The 23,644-nt window shown below is 46.0% G+C and overlaps 2 protein-coding genes across 2 annotated transcripts; both read right to left on the bottom strand.

Annotated features, from left to right (window-relative positions):
• Positions 1-10,592, bottom strand: LOC310790324 (membrane-spanning 4-domains subfamily A member 4A-like). Its single transcript, XM_083651997.1, has 7 exons — positions 10,583-10,592; positions 10,151-10,302; positions 9,221-9,331; positions 8,687-8,743; positions 2,297-2,443; positions 2,041-2,154; positions 1-1,147 (listed from the first exon to the last, which is right to left on the bottom strand). The coding sequence occupies exons 2-7, from the start codon at positions 10,286-10,288 to the stop codon at positions 1,091-1,093; spliced, it is 624 nt and encodes a 207-aa protein (XP_083508123.1). The 5' UTR covers positions 10,289-10,302; positions 10,583-10,592; the 3' UTR covers positions 1-1,090.
• A 1,707-nt stretch (positions 10,593-12,299) lies between these two features.
• Positions 12,300-20,616, bottom strand: LOC310790250 (carnosine synthase 1-like; the record flags this gene model as incomplete). Its single annotated transcript, XM_083651916.1, has 9 exons — positions 20,527-20,616; positions 19,232-19,415; positions 18,815-18,904; positions 16,598-17,046; positions 16,106-16,319; positions 15,611-15,675; positions 14,832-15,063; positions 14,381-14,634; positions 12,300-13,811 (listed from the first exon to the last, which is right to left on the bottom strand). The coding sequence occupies exons 1-9, from the start codon at positions 20,527-20,529 to the stop codon at positions 12,300-12,302; spliced, it is 3,003 nt and encodes a 1,000-aa protein (XP_083508042.1). The 5' UTR covers positions 20,530-20,616.
• Between the last annotated feature and the right edge of the window lie 3,028 nt (positions 20,617-23,644).

Genomic DNA, 23,644 nt, shown 5'->3' with positions numbered 1-23,644 from the left:
GCAATGATGTATTTATTTTCAGAAATTACTACATTCAAATGTGTTTGATTGGAAGGTTAGCAAGCATACAGTTAGTGAAAAATACCATAGGCTGCAGTTGAGCTATGCTGCCACTTGGTGGGGCAGCATGCACACACAACATCTGATGTTACACAGCCTGTGTTGCATGTAGTTAACAAGGAGATCCCACAACTTTCTTTTAAGGGGGCACCGTGGCCAGTTCAAAACAGGGAATGCCAAACTGGCCGTGTGGAGAGTTAATTTTAGAAGGGGCATTACCAAACTGCGGGGCATCCACCGTCTGTTTGACCGTGGTATAGATGGTTTTCACCAGAGCGCAACCCCACAGCACTTCCTTTTTCTCAGCATTCGGCAAACTGCAGAAATATTCACTCGACATCGTTACTTTTGTTTTCGCCGCTCAGCTGTATAGACGGTTTTCACGGAATGGTCAGTCCTGCACTTGAATGTTTTTTTTTCTTTTATGTCCATAGCAAACACTGCAACAGGAAGTGAGCGGGGGTTCAATTTAGAATGTTTTTGTTGTCAAGTTAAAACCGTCTATTCCTGCTCTGGATGATGCCCCTTGCGAAACTTGGTGCCCTACGTTCAGCGCGTGTGTACGTAGCCTACATACCGTACATTCATTCTTATGTTGTAGAGCAGGTCTTTACAGTGTAGCTGCACCCACATGCTCTATACTATGTTACTACTATGTTACTTACTTATGCTACTATGCTATATTTCAGAACAGTCTCTGGCTGCACTGCTGAACATTGCAGGACAGGACTAGTTATTGTAGAATAGGGGTGAAAAGAGTACTAGAAAAAGTATCTAATTCAAAATGTGCTCAGAGTAAAAGTTACTGAGTTACCTTTTAGAAAAGAGAACATTGCTATATAATATAATACTTCTAGTAAAAACTTCTTTAATAAAAGTAAAAAATACTGACTTTAAAAAATATTCAAAAAAGTACAAGTACACAACAAAGCTACTCAGTAACATGAGCAAATGTAACATGTTACAGTAACATGAGTAAATGTAACATGTTACAGTAACCTTGTTGTAGGATATGTGTAAGTGTGTGGTCTCAGGTGGTTGATGGTGTGTTGCTCCGGGCCGGCAGTGCATGCTGCTGGACCAACACCTGTAACACATGGAGCACAACAGGAAAGGAGCCAAGTGAGGAAGATGATGATGATGAAGGGTCAAAGGTCACTGTGGCGTTGGATCCAATCAGCAACTCTTGCTTAATTCAAACTGAAGTGTGCTGTTTGCTGTGTTTACTTTCAGAATGATGCTGGGTTTATATTGGTCTAGTGACTATGGGAAATCTTATACATCAGATTGTCATTTTCTTCTGTTTCTCCCTTTGATTGGTTTTGGCTGCAATTTGATTTTCTGCATTGTTTCACCTCCTTTATGTGATTCTGACTTGACTCTGACTTTGTACATTGTTGTATGTTGCTGTTCTTCAACTTGTAATGTATATTTGTCTTGTTGCTTCTTCCTTGGCCAGGTGTCCCGTGAAAGGGTTAAGTGTTAAATTAGGGATTCTTAATCTCAGCATGATCTAATCTGGTACACATCAAATAAAAATGTAATAACAAAACTGCATTTAGTGAGAGGTATTACCTGAGTATTTAGTGAGAGGTATTACCTGAGTATTTAGTGAGAGGTATTACCTGAGTATTTAGTGAGAGGTATTACCTGAGTATTTAGTGAGAGGTATTACCTGAGTATTACCTGAGTATTTAGTGAGAGGTATTACCTGAGTATTACCTGAGTATTTAGTGAGAGGTATTACCTGAGTATTACCTGAGTATTTAGTGAGAGGTATTACCTGAGTATTTAGTGAGAGGTATTACCTGAGTATTTAGTGAGATGTATTACCTGAGTATTTAGTGAGAGGTATTACCTGAGTATTACCTGAGTATTTAGTGAGAGGTATTACCTGAGTATTTAGTGAGAGGTATTACCTGAGTATTTAGTGAGAGGTATTACCTGAGTATTACCTGAGTATTTAGTGAGAGGTATTACCTGAGTATTTGTCGATTTCAGGGCTACTCGTGCCATGGCAGACAAGAAGATGAGAAGAGCTGACACGCATAGAGAGGAAATGAACAACATGATTTCAATAGAAAAAAGTTGTTCCTAAGAGAGGAAAGAGGGGGGAAAGTTGTCATTGCCCAGAACCAAATACCCCAGACGCTTACCTTCTGGGACAATACACTTTTGTGTGTGTGTGTGTGTGTGTGTGTGTGTCTTTATGTGCCAAATATGTGTCACAACTCACAAATCGGTTGAAGGCCCACTCCGCATCCCCGTAGCGGCCGTAGTGGTAAAAGAAATAGCCGAGGTCCAGGAGACAGTGTATCCTGTAGGCACTAGAGACCACGACACCCAAGAGGGAAACTATATACATGGCCAAACACACCGTCACCTGGGGGAGTTGAAGTGAGTCAGTGTGAGTAAAGAGATATAGACATACAGAGAGAGAGAGAGAGAGAGAGAGAGAGAGAGAGAGAGAGATAATGTGTGAATAGAGAGCCCCAGTCTCTTAAAACAGACTGTCTCATCTACATCCGGCGAATGCAGCTATATACAGTCTGTACGTTACACCCCCAGAACATGCACAAGGAAGTTGGGAAAAAAACCTTCAGACAGGAAAGAAGTTCGACAGAATCCGACCAATCACGACACGTGGGTCCACGAAAAATGCGGCATATTGGATTCTGATTGGACTAATGAGCGGAAGACCCGCCTTTCTACTTCCCATTCCGGTTGGTGCATGATTCTCCCCTACGAAGTACAGACGGTATGGCGGAAGCATTTGAAAATTGCGGAAGCCAACTCGTCTGTTCTAAGAGACTAGAGAGCCCCAGGAATGAGTCCGGAAAGCGATATATGCATGCATGACCCGCCCCCCTCTGCCTCTAATTGGCTGACTGCACTCGGCTGCTTTCGCCTGCTTCCCAGGCGAGCCAGAAGGCTACTTCCTAGTGTCCGCTGTTTATCTCCCTTTCTGCTGCAGCATGTTGAAGAAATAAATGTTCAGTTTGAACAACACCCATTCTGGTCATTATAGACAGTTTTAACTTGACAACAATAACAACCGTCACAACCCACCTGAATATCCGGTTTACTTCCTGTATACATAGCTGAGCGCAGGCTGATATTCGGCTCATATTAAATGTTAACGTTAGGCCGTGTCTCCGACAGACACATTAACAAGGTAGCCTATTTCGGTCTTTATGTCTTGTAGTAGTTAGTAGTAGTAGTAGTAGTTATTGTTGTTGTTGTTGTTGATAGTTGCCATAACAACCACCCCTGTCGGAAAGACGTGCACACACTGGGTAGGAAGCGTTGTTGTCCCGGAGGCGATATTTTTTTCCGGATGATGGCGAAGGCTATGCGAAGGCATAACCCGCCCTCTCTGCCTCTGATTGGCCTAGCGTCAAACTTCCATCCAAACACATTCGCTTGGCTATCCTGCATTACATCTCTTTCTACAGTCTGTGGTCAGACCGTCAAACTCAGTGGGTCAGACAGACATACAGCAGTTACGCTTGCTAGCCTGCATGAAAGACGCCAGTGTATTTATGTTTTTAATATAGTCATATCTATGGTTTATAACGCTGCCACTAATCACAGGCAGAGAGGGCCAGGGGTGGGTTATGCCTTCGCCATCATCCGAAAAAAATATCGCTTCCGGTAAGCTAGCTAGCTAGCTAATGTTAGCTGCTGGTTGGTTGGCTAACTAGCGAATGTTAGCCGTTAGCTAACGTTAACGCGTTAACTAGACAAACACAGACATGCAGAGCTCCAAAAACAGAGCAATTCGTGATTTTGTTACTGTAGTTTCTGCAGAGTAACGTCCATGTACCTTTATGGATTGCACAGGGAGGAATTCGGGGGGAGGAAGTCCATATATGGTCCATCCGGTCATGGGGCACAGGACATTACGTCATCACAGGATAACGCGATTGGCTGGCTCAGATCTGTTCAAATCTGAGCCAGCCAATCGCATTGTTCTGCACTGTTTTGGACCGTGTATAAAAGGCGACTGAGAGGACAAAGGAGGACCAGAGGAGAGGGGGAGAAGAGAGGAGAGGAGGGGAGGGGAGAGGGGGAGAAGAGGAGAGGAGAGGGGGAGAAGAGGGGGGGGGGAGAGGAGAGGTGGGGAGGGGGAGAGGAGAGGAGGGGAGAGGGGGGGGAGAGGGGGAGAAGAGAGGAGAGGAGGGGAGAGGAGAGGAGGGGAGAGGAGAGAGGGGGAGAAGAGAGGAGAGGAGGGGAGAAGAGGAGAGGGGGAGAGGAGAGGAGAGGAGGGGAGGGGAGAGGGGGGGAGAGGGGGAGAAGAGAGGAGAGGAGGGGAGAGGGGGAGAAGAGAGGAGAGGAGGGGAGAAGAGGAGAGGGGGAGAAGAGGAGAGGGGGAGAAGAGAGGAGGGGAGAGGGGGAGAGGAGAGGAGGGGAGGGGAGAGGAGGGGAGAAGAGGAGAGGGGGAGAGGAGAGGAGAGAGGGGCTGGCACAGACAGGAGAAGAGGAGAGGAGGGGGGAGGGGGAGAGGGGAGAGGAGAGGAGAGGAGAGGAGAGGAGAGGAGAGGAGAGGAGAGGAGGAGAGCGCCGCCAGCGGCACCACCCCGCTGATAAATGTTTTCTCCTTTTTAGGGCCCCTGTCAGTCAAGGGCCCTTGGAATCGTCCACACTTTCCTCCCTCTAGCTACGGCTCTGCCTGGGTGTCTGAGCCCAGCAGAGAGGCACTTAGCCTGGGTAGTAGCAGCCTGGTGGTGGGGGTGGCAGGCCTGGGTGTCTGTGCCCAGCAGAGGGGCTCTTGGCCTGGGTGGTGGCAGCCTGGAGGTGGGGGTGGCTGGCCTGGGTGTCTGTGCCCAGCAGAGGGGCTCTTAGCCTGGGTAGTGGCAGCCTGGTGGTGGGGGTGGCTGGCCTGGGTGTCTGTGCCCAGCAGAGGGGCACTTAGCCTGGGTGGTGGCAGCCTGGTGGTGGGGGTGGCTGGCCTGGGTGTCTGTGCCCAGCAGAGGGGCACTTAGCCTGGGTGGTGGCAGCCTGGAGGTTGGGGTATCTGGGCCAAGCAGAGTGGCTTTTGGCCTGGGTAGTGGCCAAACAGAGCCAGCCAATCGCGTTGTCCTGTGCCCCATGACCGGATGGACCATATATGGACTTCCTCCCCCTGACTGGCTCGCGCTATCATGGCTGCTGACTGTACTGCACTATCCGTCAGATCCCTTTACAATTCCAACCCCGTGCAATCCATAAAGGTACATGGACGTTACTCTGCAGAAACTACAGTAACAAAATCACGAATTGCTCTGTTTTTGGAGCTCTGCATGTCTGTGTTTGTCTAGCTAACGTTAACATTAGCTAACGGCTAACATTCGCTAGCTAGCCAACCAACCAGCGGCTAACATTAGCTAGCTAGCTTACCGGAAGCAATATTTTTTTCCGGATGATGGCGAAGGCTATGCGAAGGCATAACCCGCCCCTCTCTGCCTCTGATTAGCCTAGCATCAAACTTCCATCCAAACACATTCGCTTGGCTATCCTGCATTACATCTCTTTCTACAGGCTGTGGTCAGACCGTCAGACTCAGTGGGTCAGACAGACAGACAGCAGTTACATTACATTACATTACATTACATTACGTCATTTGGCAGACGCTTTTATCCAAAGCGACTTACAATAACACATTTTTTGTCAGCAATAGAACAATCAACTATGGAGCACAGTCTATGACAACTACAGCTTCTGAAGGAACAGTGGTACAAGTTTAGGTTAGTGGTACAAGGTTGGTTAGGTTTTTTTTTTTTTTTTTTTTTTTTTTTTTTATATAAGGAAAGAGAGAGACGAAGTTAGATCAAGAAGGGCCCAGATGGAGCCTGAAAAGGTGTGTCTTTAGTCTTTTCCGAAAGATCGGCAGTGATTCAGCAGTCCTGACCGAAGGTGGAAGCTCGTTCCACCATTGAGGTGCCAGGGACGAGAAGAGTCGAGATCGGGATGAGCGACTTTTGAGCCCCCGTAGTGAAGGAGGGGCGAGGCGACCTGCACTGGCGGAGGAGCGAAGGGAGCGGTGAGAGGTTTGGAACCTGACCATGGATTGCAGGTACCGGGGAGCTGTCTGGTGTACTGCCCTGTAGGCCAGTACCAGTGTCTTGAATCTGATGCGGGCCGAGATGGGAAGCCAGTGGAGCTCCTGGAAGAGGGGAGTGACGTGAGAGAATTTGGGTTGGTTGAATATCAGACGGGCTGCAGCGTTCTGAATGAGCTGAAGCGGTCGGATGTCGGTGGCAGGTAGGCCGGCCAGAAGCACGTTGCAGTAGTCCAGGCGGGAGGAGACAAGAGACTGGACCAGGAGTTGAGTCGCTTCTCTTGTGAGAAAGGGACGGATTTTGCGGATGTTGTAGAGAGAGAACCTACAGGAGCGCGCTGTAGCAGCTATGTTGGCAGAGCAAGACAGCTGGTTGTCAAGGATCACCCCAAGGTTCTTGGCTGTTTGGGAAGGAAGTACAGTGGTGTTGTCAATGGAGATGGAGAGATCTGCAAGAGGGCAGTCTTTTCCTGGGAGGAAGAGTAGCTCGGTCTTACCAAGGTTGAGCTTGAGGTGGTGGGCAGACATCCAGTCGCCAATGTCTTTGAGGCATGCAGAGATGCGAGCCTCGAGTTAGGCTAGCAAGTTACGCTTGCTAGCCTGCATGAAAGACGCCAGTGTGTTTATGTTTTTAATATAGTCATATTATATCTATGGTTTATAACGCTGCCGCTACTCTTGGCAGTGCACGTATGTAGCCTATAGACAGAGAATTGATCAAGGATGATATAAAACAGGGTTATTTACAGGGAACTAATTCAGCTAATTGTAACAAGAATGACATGTATTTGAATTTAAATATTAATCAGAGGAAACAAGGTGATGAAATTTAGAATGAAAAAATACACATTCATATGCCTGCACAATAGGCTAAGTAGGCCTAAATAACTGTTATACGGTTTGCAATTGTAACATTTAATATAATAAAGATCTCACACATAACCTTTTGATTCTATAGCGAAAACTCCTGGCTCGCCTGGGAAGCAGGCGAAAGCAGCCGAGTGCCAATTAGAGGCAGAGAGGGGCGGGTCATGCCTTCGCCTAGCCTTCGCCATCATGGAAAAAAAATATATTGCGTCCGGAAAACATCGATGCTAACACTTCTGGGTTCTTCACTGTTTTCGCCTATGGGATTTTTGAATGGGTTTTTGGCGCGATGCTTCAAATAAGGTCTCTGGGCAACGCAAGCTTAATCAAACGCAAACCAGTATTCAGTGGGATAATCTTCACACATGTGGACCACTTTTATGAATGTTTAAGCTTTTACATGCCGTTAAAAGGGCGGCTAGCTAGCAAGATTCAAGATTCAAGATTTTTTATTGTCACTCCCTAGTACAAGTATCACTTGTGAAATTCTTGTGCTGTAGGCTCCGTTACAACATGCAACGTGCAAATAACAGTATAACAGTGCAAAAACAGGGCATATAGATGCAGTAAAACAAGAGAACAACAAGCAATAACAGTAAACTTTTCCTTTTCTTTTCTAGCGTAGACACCTTAAAACATAATTAAACATTCTGTTTGCACAGGTGCAAATAACATAGGCATAATTATCATATGTAATGGTAGCAGCTGCTACATGATTGTTTATTTTTGTGTGTTAAGGAGTCTCGTGGCCTGCGGGAAGAAACTGTCCCTCAGGCGATTTGTTCGTGCTTTTGGGACCCTGTATCTCCTCCCTGAGGGTAACAGGGAGAACAGGCTGTTGTGGGGGTGGTATGTGTCTTTGATGATCTTCGGGGACCTCCTGAGGCACCGCTGATTGTACAGTTCCTGCAGTTCTGGTAGCTCACATCCTGTTACGTGCTGGGCCGCGCGCCTCACTCTTCTTAGCGCCCTGCGGTCCATGGTGGTACAGTTCCCTGGTGAAGCAGCCAGTCAGCAGGCTTTCAATGGTGCCTCTGTAGAAGTCCCTGAGGATTTTTGGCCTTAGCCCAAATTTCTTCAGGCGTCTGAGTCCGTGTAGTCGCTGTTGGCCCTCCTGTAGTCTACAATGATCTCCTTGGTCTTGGAGACGTTTAGAGAGAGGTGGTTGTCCTGGCACCATTGTTCCAGGGCATGTTCTAGGTGATGGGGGGGAGAGGTGGCGGGGAGGGGGAGGAGAGGGAGGGGGGGGTGGTGGCGGGCGGAGGTGAGCAAACGGCTAAATGAGACTACACTGTTGAGTCGACAGCAGCGCACACATCACCAACACTCCAGGTTGAGTGGTGACGTGACGGGGAAGCCTATGCGACACTGTGTGTAGTTCTGGATTAGCTTAGCACAAGCTTTTTACTTCTAGGGCTCGCATTTACACTTCAAAACTCATGAAAGTGGTCCTCATGTGTGAAGATTATCCCGCTGAACACTGGTTCGCTTTTGATTAAGCTTGCGTTGCCCACAGACCTTATTTGAAGCATCGCACCAAAAACCCATTCAAAAATCCCATAGGCAGAAACAGTGAAGAACCCGGAAGTCCGCGACTTCCGCGTTCCGACTACAAAAATACGTCATCCCTGGGGCTGTCTATTAGTGTGGCTTGTCAAAAAATGTGTCTTATGTGTCTTTCAGTCCACCGTTGAACATTAAAGCTAGAACATAACCTACCATTCTCTTGGATGGATGTAGGCCAGTGTAGATAGAGAGGTTTCCAGAGATGACAAACTGTCAGAAAAACACAACTGATCAGTCTCCTCAGCCATTCAACCAAAATGGCAACAGCAGTCCACATGCGTGAGTGTTGAACAGCAGCGGCAGACTAGGCAAGCCTAGTCTGGACACGGACTGCTGCCACTGCTGTTCAACACTCACGCATGCGTCTTTCAACAATGAGTCAGTCAGTCAGTCAGTCAGTCAGTCAGTCAGCCAGTCAGCCCCTGAGACCTTTCTTGGCTGGCCCGTTCTGCCAGCAGTCCAGGTCCCGGCTTAATTAGGCTTTCGTAGCCTTGTTTACTGATCTACTCTTCAACTCAAGTATTCTCCAAGACAAATACTTGTACATTGAGAAATATATTAATAAAAAATACAACCCATTATTTCAGCATGTTTTTCCACCTCTGACGATAGTGACTCAGCATCTAGTAGCTGCTAACCAGCCGAATGTTCTGTACCAGAGCCCCCTGCCAGAAGAATGTTCTGTACCAGAGCCCCCTGCCAGAAGGGGACGTAGATCTTGGCGCAGTCAGCGATTGTTTCTTGTGCCATCTGAAAACCCATCAGGAGCTCTGCACAGCCAAAGATCAGGACCACAACCTGGGCAAGAGGGTGCAGGAGGTGGATGGTGGAACCAAAGTCAATGGGAATAGATTAAGAATGTACCTCCTCTCTACATCTATTTTAAATATATAGGATGTACATTTGACCACTTTGCTGTCAGTACTTATGCAAACTTTTGAATACAGTAGTTATAATAATGCATCACCAACTATAACATTGCCTATTTATCCTATTTCTATGTTGGATTGTGTAAGGGTTAGGGTTAACCCTTAGGCTAACCCTATGTTGGATTGTGTAAGGGTTAGGGTTAACCCTTAGGCTAACCCTAACCCAGTGATACTCAACTGGCGGCCCGCGGGCGCCCCCTGTGTGGCCCGCGATGGAATTGCAAAAAGAAAAAAAGAAAAAAAGAGTGCACCTGAACGCAACATGCAAGATAACCACTGAATAAGTGTCCAAATGTTCATGTAATTCTGGCCAATACTCACACTTCTGTTATAGCATTTCAGTCTGGAATATGGAATATCTTTCAATAATCTATAATTTAGCTGCTAAATTGTCAAATACCACCGTCTGCTCGCTACCCAGGCACTTATGTATGTACTTAACCTAAGTAACTATCCGGTGCACAACATTGTCAGACTAAACTCCGTCTGACACCTACAATCCGCTACAGAAAAATGTGTATTCATTGTTTATTAACTGGCCCCTGGCCTTCTATCATTTCACGAAAGTGGCCCCCGGGCAAAGCAAGTTGAGTATCCCTGCCCTAACCTATGTTGGATTGTGTAAGGGTGAGGGTTAACCCTTAGGCTAACCCTACCCTATGTTGGATTGTGTAAGGGTTAGGGTTACCCCAAGAATCTGTGGCTGTCCTCTGATGAAGCGATGCAGAGGCTTGCTGGACAACAGCACCATGTTGTCTGTCTCCGGGGCCCCGGTGTTCCCTCTCCTCCTCCCTCTAGCTGTTGGCTCAGAGTCAGTGTCCTCCATGGTCAGAAGATCCACTGGGTTTGGTCATGGCAGGAGACACAACAGATTCACCAGATTTATATTCACCCTTCGACAGCAGCATAGACTGTACAGTACCGTGAAGCTATATGCAGGTCAGGGAGACACGATGAGTGTGGGTTAGGGTTAGTGTGGTGTGGCAGAATGGGTTAGGGTTAGGGTTAGAGGTTAGGGTTAGTGTGGTGTGGCAGAATGACCTCATTACTGGTGCAAACTATTCAAAAGCAGCTTCAAAGAAAGCAGCGGAGATATAGAGAAAAACATGCAGTGACCCACCTTGCTTTAGTTTTCCGTGCAGAGAAACTGACTGTGAATGAGGGAAGGGAAAAGGGAATTTTGGGGGTGGGAAAAGGAAGTAGGGAAATTTGAGATTTGTCTTTTTTTCTTTAAAGGGAGGGGCTGAACACTGTTTACATGATAAGGGCTGAGACTGTTCCTCACTAACATGCTCACACAGTCATATTTCTATTACATTTGACCACACCAACACCAACATGAAATAATACTATTTTCTTTCCTTACTTGTGTCTTGTATCGGCTCCAACAGGGTTGCGAATGATAAAGTATGTATGTAAAAGGGTTAGGGTTAGTGTGAAAGCTGCTTCTGGGAAAAGTCCACTGAGATATGCACGGGACAGGAAGACTGTTTCTCATCATCTTGAAGCACTTTATTGTCCATTGTTGCTTTTGAGCAAACAGAAGAGTGAGGGCGGGATCAGAACATAGAGAGGGCGGGATCACAGAACATACAGTAGAATTGAGTAGTTTGACCTACTTGGTGAGAAGCACAGACACGCTACAGCAAAAAACAAAACTTGCATCACTGAAAAGAGCAAGCTTCTGACTTGTGCTTGTCTTATATGTAGAAAACACATGGAGAAGAAAAACAGTATACAGTATCATTGGCACAATACATATTTTCCCCATTTCATGTAAGTTATATTTGCCATTGTTTAGTCAGCATACGTGTAAGTAATAGTAATTTGTAAATCTGAAAATGTGAAATATTAATATGGCAGATAAAAGCCTCCAACACTCCAGAGTGCACAAAGTAAAACGGCTTCTTAGCAGTGCAGAAGAGCTATTCTTGAATTTATTATTATTATTATTATTATTGACTTGGAGGCATCGTGTCTAATACAACATGATACTCTATCAAAATGTCCATACACTTGTGCCAAGGTGAGGTCTTATAGAGGGTATGCACGTGATGTCACAGAGGCAGAAGTCACTGTGGGGTCACGCCCACTGAGTCACAGTAAGACTGAGCTTGAATGCAGTAATCAGCCTAGATAACTAACACCTGCTGCTCAGGGAGGAATTTGACACTCAATTTGACACTCATTCCTGATTGAGAGGGCGTGTTCCAGTGGGTGTGCATACCCTCTATTCAGGAGGGTCTGTACTTTAGCAAAGCTGCAGTCAGTTCGGATGGCATGTTTGGTAATTCAACCTCCATCTGGCAAACTATAATTTCATGATTTATTGAAGGAAACTCGTCAACCTTTCATTTCAAGTAACCTTTGGCTGCCCTTCATGCAATGAGGTTCCATCACACTGCCAAGTCTTTCCAAAAGGTCACAGGCATGCAGACATCAGACATCAGATCTCAGTTACATCAGATCTCAGTTACAGTCTCCACTCTTTGACTTTCTAAGAGTTGTTGGGCTAGCACCAGCGAGAGTGGTCTAGTTACAGTTATTCAAACGATACTGTACTTTGCAGGGAAATGCATGTAGAGAAGAGGCTGACGCAGTGCTAACAGAATTGCTTGGACTCACAGGTAATGTAACAATTCATAATACATTGATCCTTGTATATGGTCCCAAAATGCTGACAGAAATCAAATTCTTAATTTTTTTTGTCTTTGTTTTTTTTGTTTTTGTTCTTGTGGTGAAATTGACATTTTACATTTTATTTGAGTTAGGTCCATTTGAAATTAACATAATATAGCTCTGTAACATCGTTAACAACATCATCCCTATTCTGCGTTCTAATTAATGAAATGAGACAGGAAGTACGTCAGGTCATAGCGTGGCGGGCAGTGCAGCCCCAAGCCCTGGCAGAGGGCCAGAAGTCGCTGGCAGGCGTTCTCCCCGCTGTGGTCATCCCACACTCCCACGTTACAGAACGGCTCCTCGTACTCACCGGAGATCAGTTCATCGTCAGCAGCCAGCTCATTGAGCCACAGTGCCCCCTCCTGGTGCAGGCTGCGCAGACGCTCGGGGCTGGCCGTGCTCCTCAAGGCCTGAAGGTGCTGCGACACCACACACATCACCCCTGCAAAGTGGCCTCTAGAGGGCAGGTCTGTGGCCGAGGGCAGGCGGGGCCGCACGCCACACGCCACCATGAAGGCTGCCATGAGAACGTCCACGCCGTACAGCTGCAGGATCCAGTCGCGCAGGTAGAAGCCGCCCATGCGTGCGTTGATCTCGATGAGGCGTGGGCCCAGCGTGGTCATCTTCAGCTCCACGTTGAAGACTCCGTCCTGCAGGCCGCAGCCCAGGCAGGCGTGGTGCGCCGCCCGGATCAGCTGGGCGCGCTTGTCTGGAGCCACGCCCGATGGCATCCGAGCTGCCGTCTCGGTGAAGGTGGGGGCGCGGGTGGGGCCGTTGTCGGACACGAAGGCCCCCTCCAGCTGGCCGTCGAACAGCACGAGGTCCACGTCATGCTCGGTGCCGCCCACGAACTCCATCAGGGTCATGGAGTTGCCCCAGCCCAGGCCGATACCTGGGTAGTCAGTCTCCTCTCTCAGGTCGCCTCCAATGCGTTCAAAATGTGCCAGGCTCTCTGTCAGGGAGCCAACTTTCCGAACACCCACGGCTCCGGCTCCATACTCAAGTTTCATCACAGCAGGGAAGCGGACCGCTTGGACTGCTTTCTGCAGGTCCAGAGCGCTCTCCACGTGGAGGCAGGGAACTGCATAGGAACTGGGAGAGGGGGAGAGAAGAGGAACACATTGAAGGAATGAACCTGAATGAAGTGAGGAATTGGAAGGCCACAAGCAGGGGGAAGTGGCTGGTGAGGAGCAGGTGTTCACAGGCTTGTCTGCAATGCCACTGAAGAGATTTCCTGCATCAAAATCAGCCACAGCTTTCAAGCTGTCTCCTTCCCCGCTGACGGTCCCTCCTCTCGGTCCGTTCTTCACGTCGACCTGGCTATCCACCTGACCGGCGGGCTCCTCAGCAGAGACGGGCTGGATGCCTGTGGACTGCAGCAGACTCAGGAGATGCAGGTGGGTGCGGCTCTTCTCCTTAGCGATGCGGATAGCCGTGGGGTGCGGCCCTCTCAGCCCCAGCCTATCACAGACGAGCGACGTCAGGACCACACAGTCATCCCAGAAGCACACGCAGCCGTCAGGACGAAGGCCAGAGGATGTCAGCCAATCACAGATGCGGACGCAGTGCTGGTCATCACGGAGGTGGTCTGGGAGGTCAGGCAGGGGCAAGAAGTGGTCCACCATTTTTGAGGCAAAGTGGTTTGGGTCACCGTCCACCAGGAGGATCTGATTTAAAATGGCAGCAAACATGTCAGTTATCCTGCTTGTAATACATTGACCTCACTGAAATGCACCTGCAACAGCCTGTCTACCACAAGTTACACTTTAGGGCCACTTTGCCAATTCTCAACCAGCTTTGAATCATGACTAAATCAGTAGTATGCAAATGAACAATGTTTATCTTCCCTCCATCTTGCCCCCGCTCTCATTTGTAGAACTTCCTGGTCCAAATGATGTCATTTGGTCGAGGAAGTTCTGCAAATGAAGGTAGCCAGAGCAATAATGATAGTGATCTTGATAGTGACCGTGACAGTAATAGTGACACCATGTGATAGTGACCGGGACAGTAATAGTGACACCATGGCAAAACCGCTCCAAATTACATCATTACATTTGGACCAGGAAGTTCTGCGAATGAACGGGGAGCTCTCTGTCCAGGCAAGATGGAGAGAAGTTGAGCATTGCTAATTTGCATAATATACACTACTGATTTTGTAATGATGTAAAGCAGGTTGACAATCTGCGAAATTGCCCTTTAATGTTGCACACATTTAGTCAATCTCTGAGGCAATCACCTTGAGCTCGTAGTGTTTGGCCGCTTCCCAGACAAACTTCTTACTGTGAGCTCCCGCTCCCACCACAAGCACCGTCCTCCCCTGCATCAGGAAGCACTGTGAGCGCGTAAGAGGTGTGAGGAGGAGGGTACCCCGACACACCTCCTTTTCCATCCTTTGCTCTGGGAAAGAGGAATGGAGACAGAGGGATGGATGGAAGCCCAGCACCACTGGCTTGATGATGGAGCCGTCCGATGTGAACAGCAGGTCCACTCCTAAGAGACAGAGGGAGACTGAGTGTATGGCAGCTGAGATGTAACAGGGCTAGGACTTAATGTGAGAAACAGCTCTTTATCAACATTGAACAGCAAATGATCCTTCGGGGGTTTTAGCGTACTTAGAAATCATTTCATGCTTCTTCTTTGTTTTAGCTTTTCATCCATGTGTTACATGAAACATCAATCACACACACCTATCATGTCTGTTTGAGCTCTGAGTCCACCACGGAGCACAGAGCTCATGCTGGACTCTTGTTGCATGATAACGCGGAGGCAGTCCAGGGCAGTGATGGTTGCCAGGCGACGGATTGAGATGGCCATGGCAGGGTCGGTGAAACCGCACTCTGACAGGGTGGTCTCCAGGGACTGGCTCAGGGACTGATGGTGAGAGAGAGGGCTGTCAGATGCACCCACCCTACACACCACCTGAGAGGGAGAGAGGAGAATGAATTTGCAGATTGCACATTATCTAACATTGTTCATACAAAAATACACAGACTTATGAGTCAGCTGAGCTGACAGGGATATAGCAATTTGGCAAAGAGAAGGAATTTGGGAAACATTTTGTTTGGAACCTTAATGTTTTCAGCACACCATAGTATCCTATTAGGTCTCTATAGAGCTCTCAACAGTCACGTGACATGAAAAGACTGCAGTTACTCCTTCAACAAGGAGAGTTTGTTAAGTTGTGCAAGCAAATACAGCTGTGAGCAATTTTCCAGTTCTGGAGAGGGTGGTGGTGAAGGGATAGTGGGAGTACTGGAATAAACAAATGAGTAGGAATATTGGAATAACTCCCCCGGAGTCCCTGTAATATGTTGATAAACTTGCAATCAACAATAAAGAAATGAATAAAAAGAAAGAGAAAGAAAGAAAGTAGGAAGAAAAGACTGTTTCCAATTGAGTGCATACATAGATTGTTAGTCTTGAATCAGTGAATCTGAGTTTGATGCATCGTGCCTTTGATATGTACCTTGTAGAGGAGCGGGATGTTCTGAGGGGATCGAGTAACGATGGCACACACTCTGAAACACAGGTCTGCAATAGAGAGAGGAAAATAATTCGTAGTTCTGCTCGTTATGAACAAAGACTTTCTCTTGACTTCTAGGCTCCTATCATCCAAGTTGGCGTGCATAGCACTTCTTTGAGTTGATTACACTTCACTTGCATTCCATAATGAGACAACACAATAATACCATTACTTCCCAGAACACAAGTGGCCATTGTCTTTAAGGAACTGTTCTGTCTCTCAACTTACACTACGGACAAACAATACAGAAGGCCACTAGCTGCAGCCATTCCTCTCACTGAAGCCCTCACCAGTGTGCTCTTCCAAAGCACAGCTCTGTAGCCTCACCAGTGTGCTCTTCCAAAGCACAGCTCTGTAGCCTCACCAGTGTGCTCTTCCAAAGCACAGCTCTGTAGCCTCACCAGTGTGCTCTTCCAAAGCACAGCTCTGTAGCCTCACCAGTGTGCTCTTCCAAAGCACAGCTCTGTAGCCGGGCTCCAGGCTTCAGTGCAGGGCAGTGAGCCTCCAGCAGGACAGCCTCCCCAGGCAGCAGGCCTGGCAGCAGCTGAGTCACTCTGCTCCACACTTCCTCTCTGCTGCTCTGGGGCAAATAAACAGCTGCTGCTGCTGCTGCTTGGCCCACAAACCTGCCGCCGCTGCACTTCAGAACCACCTGCATCAGGGCGAGGCAAAGCGTCAGAACAAACCATTTCAATGTCATCATTACACTGATTTGATAAACCTGTAGCTTTACAACATTTGATTGCTGGAAGGAAACGGATGATGTTGAAAACAACCAAGGGTACTGTAATTAAACAGCTTTCTTGTGTATTTGTCCTTATTTTAAAGTCAGTAATGTTGCTTTTACTTAAGTACATTTTTAAAACATTTTTGAATTATTCTTTTAATGTTACAATTAAAATAATCTAGTTTGAAGGCGGTCGGACACACCTTGTCTGAGTGCCTCAGAGCCTCGGACTCCAGGAAGGAGTCCACCTTGTTTCTGATGGAGTTCAGGCCGTCCTTCACGGTCGCTCCCAGGTGCACCAGCTCCAGCCCGCCCACGGTGCCTTCCTCCAGCACCGGGTGTCCCGAGGGCACCAGCAGGGCCAGGGTTGGCGGGGTATGAATCTTAGCTTTCTGCAGCAGGAAGCGTGCGGTCAGAACGTCGCCCCAAAACCTCCCCAGGGATCCAGAAGTTCCCATCGGGCAGTCCGCCTCACGGGTCACTTCCTCCGCAGAGTACGGGTCACATGAAAGGAAGTAGGTGACCACGCGAGGCGGGTTGAAGCTAGTGAGGAAGGTGCGGCCCCCGAGGTCAAAGGTCACAGCCTTGTGGACCAGGAGGGAGGAAGAGGAGCACGAGAGCCAGGAGGGAGAGAGGCACAGCAGGGCATCTCCTGGAGGGAGGGGGGTGAGAAAGAAGACACTCTTGGAGATTCCTGCACGGTTTCTCTCGGGTCATGCAAAGTTCAGCATCGAGTGGAATGTGAAGCTCTTGGCACTCACTGTCAATGCACATGTGCACAGAATACTACACTCTCTAAGGCTACGTTCACACTGCAAATCTTAGTGCTCAATTCTGATTTATTGGTCAGATCAGATTTTCTTTTGTTTGGCTGTTCACACTACCGTTTAAATGTGGCCAATATCAGATTCCAGTGTAAACTGCTCACTGTCCTGACCTGATCCGCAAGTCCCACAAAAGAACAATAACAAAGACGCAACAGTAGATTTATCACCCAAAACCTGGTCAAGTTCACTGTAAAACATGCAGGTGATGCGACCACGCCTGCATCATTGGTTTGAGTGTTTAGCTTCTTTAAACTTGGCATTATAAGGCTCTCTGACATTGCAGCCACATTCGGCCATTTCTTTCTTTATACTTTCAAACACAGACCGGTTACTATATGACCCCTCAAGTGGCACCCCAAATACTGCCTCTCCACTGACTACCTCCACATTTGCATTCACAGAGTGACTCCGGCCAGTGCAGAATTGTGACGAATGTCCATCTAGTGTGATGTAAAAGACGCATGAATTCTGATACAGGTCACATGACTGTTCAGACTGAGGTTGCATTTAAAGAAAATCTGACCTGTATCTGATTTAGAACCACATATTAAAGTAACCCAAATCAGAATGGAAAAGATTAGATTCTGTCTGTTATTGTCCATCACTAAAGGGGGGACTATGGATCTGTCACCATCCATCCGTCCACTGGTTAGTCACACTATAATGTTCACTTTGTGCCTCTAGTGGGCAGCATTGACACTGAATGGAACTGACTCAAGGGTGGATGCATCAGTGGTAAGGGACAACATGTTTACTATTCACTTGAGTCTTTCATCCAACTCTTAAGTGTAGAGCTTTGGACCCAGCATGAGCCAGGTACACCTGTTCAGTAAATGGTAAAATGGTAAATGGCCTGCATTTATATAGCGCTTTTATCCAAAGCGCTTTACAATCAGTAGATAGTCTACATTCACCCATTCATACACCGCCACGCAGGGTGCCTACACACCATCGGGAGCAAGGAGGGTTAAGTGTCTTGCCCAAGGACACAACGACAGCAGCTGGGAGGGAGCGGGGATCGAACCGCCAACCCTTGCGTCATTGGCCGACCCGCTCTACCTCCTGAGCTAAAGCCGTCCAGTATTTGTCCAGGGAATGAAAAAGAGGTTAAAGGCGTAGCTATTCCTTTTCATCTACTACTATAATAAGGTGCCCAGTTCCACTCCGTGGTGCACAATTGCTCGAGTGACATCACTGATGATATCATAATTGCTCAAGTGACATCACAATTGCTCACATTAGACAGAGTGACATCACTGATGACAAGGGCAGGATAATCAGTGGGCATCATTTCATGATAGAGGGTCTGTCTGTGGACGGAGCCAGCCCAGCCGCAGCCCAGGGACTGTGTGCCCCTGGTAATCCTTTTTAAAACCACGTGCCTAAACACATGAACTGGCATGAGTTTGGTCACATGGTACATCCTCTCCAGAGTCTCCAGCTTAGAAATTTGCATGTGAAGCGCGTGGATTTCTAGTTAGAGTAATTCCTCAGACAAACTCTACACATACAAATGACAGATGTGGCTGTATGATGTACAGTAGAAGACAGTGTAATACAGTAAGACCGTCAAGATGTTCTGTTGCTCTTTACCTGGGCTCCTCTGTCCGGCCTCCAGCAGCAGAGAGAGGTAGGGGAGGGGGGAGCCCAAAACACAGATGCACACCTCTGAGTACTTCACACCTGTAATCATCCACAAGAACCAAGTTATAGTTGAAGAATATTTTCTGCACTATTGAATATATGAATTTGGTGAAATTCATAAGCAATATAATTAAATAAAATGAAATACAACAATAAAGAAAAAAATGTTCCCTCCCTCCTGATGAACAGTGATAATATCATATATCGCTAGATTTTGGCAGGACAGCATCGGATATTACATTTTGGATATCGCCAATATCGTATCGACATACTGTATACACAGAGTAGGTGGCTGATGCTGCTACTGTGCGTACATGATGGTATGGGAGGGCGGGGCTTTTACTATGCCATCTAGCTGGCTCGTACCCTGTAGCAGGTCCTGTGTTTCAGGCAGCCCGAGCTCCCACAGAGCCTGCTGCAGAGTCCGCTTCAGCGCCTCCTCTGGGCTGGAGGGGCCCCACTTCACGTGCACGCTCCCAACGCAGCGCCCCTGAGAGGAGGGCAGCGTGGGGCGAGGAACGACCACGCCGGGGAAGGACCTGATGGAGAGCTGCAGTGTGTGTGTGTGTGTGTGTGTGTGTGGGGAGAAAGAGGAGTGCAATGGAAAAAGTATAGGGTCAAAGTGGTCAAAAAGATACTAATAACAGTCAAATACAACACTGTCAGCTGCTGCATCATTTGTCTCTGGCGTCCATGGATCCATGGTCAGACGACACCAGCTGCACTCCATCAAACGCAGCGGTTAACTTTTCAGTTGGAATTCAGCCGAACTGGCAGCAAACCCCTTAAAGATAATATCATGAAGACTAAAATGCACCCTATATATCTCAGTGTTTTCCCTATTGAGATGTCATTCACAATGTCTTTGCTATGTTTCCTTATCACCGATATTTATTTCTATTGTTTTTTTGTTTTGTTTTATTTTATTTTTTATAAGGCCCATTTCCCCCCTTGTGTTTCTTCAGTGAAAAAAGTTGGCCAAATGAAGCTGCAGGGCTAATATTTGAGTTCCAACAAAAATAATTAGTATTTCAAAGTAGCATAAGGCATAAAATCTATTATTAGTGTTTGGAATAGGCTCATGCCCTTCTAGCTCACTCAAGATGTACTTACACTATGACCTGTGTAAATAACACGCAGGGCTAAATTTATGTCCAGCTGACTCTTAAGACCTTTTGCACATGTAGACTTAGACAAGATGCACTGTAACTAATTTATTACATTTGTGACATTCCAACTTTTCTGTTATCCTCCGATTACACTTGCACATCCAAGGATTGGTGTAAAAGCATTGGTATCTAGACACAATCTCCACTATCAAACAAGAGTGCTAACTTATGCTCAAAGCCATATTGTCAGAAATAAATTATATACACAGTTCATTTAGAAAAATAGGGAAACTTGTTTACAGCATGGACCGAATATTCAACTTATTAGAGTATATTAGAGTTAACTAATCAGCAGGCAATCCAGCATGCATGCAAGAGAAACTACTGAAATTATGAAAAAAGCCCAGCATAAAATCCCATTTGTGTTCAAATTAAGCCAAACTGAACATGAGACAAATGCATAAACACATTGCATTTCAACGTCAATATCTTCAAAAATACTACTACAACAAAAACAACAAAACTCTCAATATATTATTTATTTATACTCACCATATTGACTGCAGAGCACAGGCAGCACACTGGAAATGACAGCAAGATGTGGAAGGTTTGAAGTCAGGACAGAGAGTGAGGAGACACACACACACCCACTCACACACAGAGGTAGGTGTGTGTGTGTGTGTGTGGGGGGGTAGGTTTGGGGTCTTACTTAGAGGTGAGGAGGGGATCAGAGAGTAAAAGGAAACTGTAATTATACAGAATCAGGGTTAATAATGAGATGTGCTGCATGCGGAGTGACAAAATATTTTGGAAAGTATATTTTGGTTTTGAAAAGTCAAACAATGAGGAAATGCCTCACACGATATCAATATTAAAAAGATAAAAAATACTATATATTTTTTTGGTTTTAATATATATTTATATATATATATATTATACATATACACACACAAACACCCACACACACACACCCACCGTCTATACCGTATGTATGTATATATATATACTGTACATATACATATACATATATATACATATATATATTAAACAATCCATTGGTGCTTTGATTTGTTACATAGTGACAATGCTTCACTATAGTGGTTATCATGAATGAAAAATAGTAAAATCAGTTCATGTATCGTTTAAGCAGAAGATTTGTTGTTGGGGTATAAATATATGCATCCAAACAGCCTGATCTAGATAAGACCTTATCTGGGATAATATGAGCATGTGCAATACTAACCCTAAATGTGCTTACTGTCTGGAGGCAATTGCAGGATTTAAAAATACATTCACCTGATTCACTCAACTGCTCACATTCACATCTGTATTCTGATTTAGTGAACAGACAACTGTACAAACTGTTTACCTTTGTCATGATCACATTCTTAGGCAATTAGCATCTACCACCTGAAGGAAGATCAATCAAAGATCATCTGTTTGTAGTGAAGCGGTTATTTATTTATTTACAATTCATTTCATATTACACAGGTAAGTACATTATACATCAAAAAGCCTTCATCGAGGACTATTATACACATCTCCACATTATTTACACTCTTGTATAACCAGTAGTCGATTTGTACACACATTTCAAGGGGGTGGTGAGGTCTTACAGAGACAAACAATTTGATAGTGGTGGAGGATGGGGGAGCCAGGTGGTTAGCCTTTGTTTATATTGTAACAGCACAAAGGTCATTCTATATTCAAAAGACATGCAAGTTAGGTAAGATGATCAGACACTCCTGCCAATGCCCTTAATACAGGTGCTGCATTGTTGCTGTCCACTGCTTTTAAGTAGTTAGGATGGGTCAAATAGAGATTAACACAAGCAAGTGTAACTTAACACTTTTATCTAATCCAAATTTTAAATGTATAATGATCAAACCTCTACTCATGCTCGCTTTGTCATCCTCTCCTGGTTGCTTTGCCTCTGTTGCATCATCTATTAAAACATCAACCTGAACCTGCTCTGTGTGTGTTTACATTTGTTCAGGCCTTGGCAGTTATCCGTTTCCTTGACCACCATAGATTACCACCCAAAGTAATCTAGACATAAATGTAAATGATGAGCCACTGCACAAAACCCATCAGATAAAACGCCTTTGTGCTCTAAGTCCACTAAGTCCTCCTTAGTCAAATTTTATGGCCTTAGGTGAGAATGAAACAAAGGGCTTCCTCTCTTTGACGGTTACTACCTGCCAGCCACAAAATTCAAACTAGGTTAATCTTGACTTCCCATTCATTTTGTTGCCTGGCAACATCCCAGTGAGGATGATGTAGCCTGATCTATGGTCTCGTTTTGAAGACGATAGACGAAGACAATAAAAAAGCGTGCAATAATAGTAAGTGGATTGGGTTTGTTAGTGCAACTCAGATGTGTTCTAGTGGCACATTATGCAAAAGTATGAAACATATCAGACATATTGTGAATATAAATACAATTTAATGTGAACGTTTGTGGATGTGTGTGATCAGATTAGTCAGGCAGCTGGATTCACATGAGATCTGGAGTTCACATGAAAACAAACCCTTTGGCAGAGTCAGGTGAGCTATGGCCACCCTGAAGTCAAAAGCTGTGAGAATAAACCTGCTACTTTAGGACTTTTACACCGGCTTTCTGGTCTCCTTGGGAGTGGGGGAAAGTGGCGCAGTCGCACTCTTTTCAGCAGTGTCCAGTTCCCCTAGGCTGGGCATAACAACCGGTAAGAATGAGAGTTCTCACCATTCAGCCTTGCTGTCCATTGCTTTCGCATGGTAACGGGATGAATACGCTTTTAGAATGGAGATTGGCAGAGTGGTGCTCAGCTTTATATAGTGGAGACGTCACGGGCTGAGCGCCAATCACCTGCCTGGATGGCCAAGATGTGATTTTGTTTTGTGTATTCAGACGACGCTGCCAAGCAGCTGAGGAGCATATGGTAAAGAACTCTCGTTCTTACTCGTAAAAACCTGGGTTGTAGCGCAACCCATGTTTGTTTTCACATTTTAAATAATATACACAAGACAGAGACAGAAAACCTGACAGATGATATTACAACACAGTAACCAAACACCACATAACATCACAACAACAACCCCCCTCCACCCATCCCACCCCCAGGACCCAGAGCAGCAGCAGCAGAAATATTTATAATAAAACATATCCATATGAAGAGTGCTGACAAATGCAATTCATATGGGGCTGGATAGCAGGCTACCTAAAAACCATGATCCAGCGGCAAAAACTGCCTCCAAGACTTCGATAAAAAGATAAATTCATTTAATTTCCATCTCTAACACATACTCAGCACCTGCAAGCTGCACTAATTACTTTTTTTAAGTGCCCCCAAAATTTTGTAAATGGCTTTTAGGCAGCACCATTTGTTCCCTACACTGGTCTAGGTATAAAAATATATATCTTTTTCATCTTCACATATTAAAATAGCCTAGTTAACAACATTAGTGACTATAAGCATATATAATGAACTTACTGTATATATAAGCACATGTCATGAATTAGATTATATTTAATTGATTAATTTCATATTAAATAAACAATGGTGCGCATCCATTGTACAGATTTACTTTGTTAAAATGTAAACAAGTAGGGCGTCAGGTAGTGCAGCGGTAGATTCCCTGCCTAACATCACGAGGGTTGAAGGTTCGAGCCCCCCTGTTACCTCCGGCT

This window comes from Poromitra crassiceps (assembly GCF_964638095.1).
Source record: "Poromitra crassiceps genome assembly, chromosome: 15".
Classification (NCBI taxonomy): domain Eukaryota; kingdom Metazoa; phylum Chordata; class Actinopteri; order Beryciformes; family Melamphaidae; genus Poromitra; species Poromitra crassiceps.
The sequence above is the reverse complement of the archived record's forward strand: the minus strand, read 5'-3'. Positions and strand labels throughout refer to the sequence as shown.

Coding starts and splice junctions, on each gene's coding strand:
- LOC310790324 (XM_083651997.1), bottom strand. CDS start 10,288: ATGGAGGACACTGACTCTGAGCCAACAGCTAGAGGGAGGAGGAGAGGG. Junction 9,332..10,150: donor GACAGCCACAGATTCTTGGG/GTAACCCTAACC, acceptor CCTCTTGCCCAG/GTTGTGGTCCTGATCTTTGG. Junction 1,148..2,040: donor TGAAATCGACAAATACTCAG/GTAATACCTCTC, acceptor CATGTGTTACAG/GTGTTGGTCCAGCAGCATGC.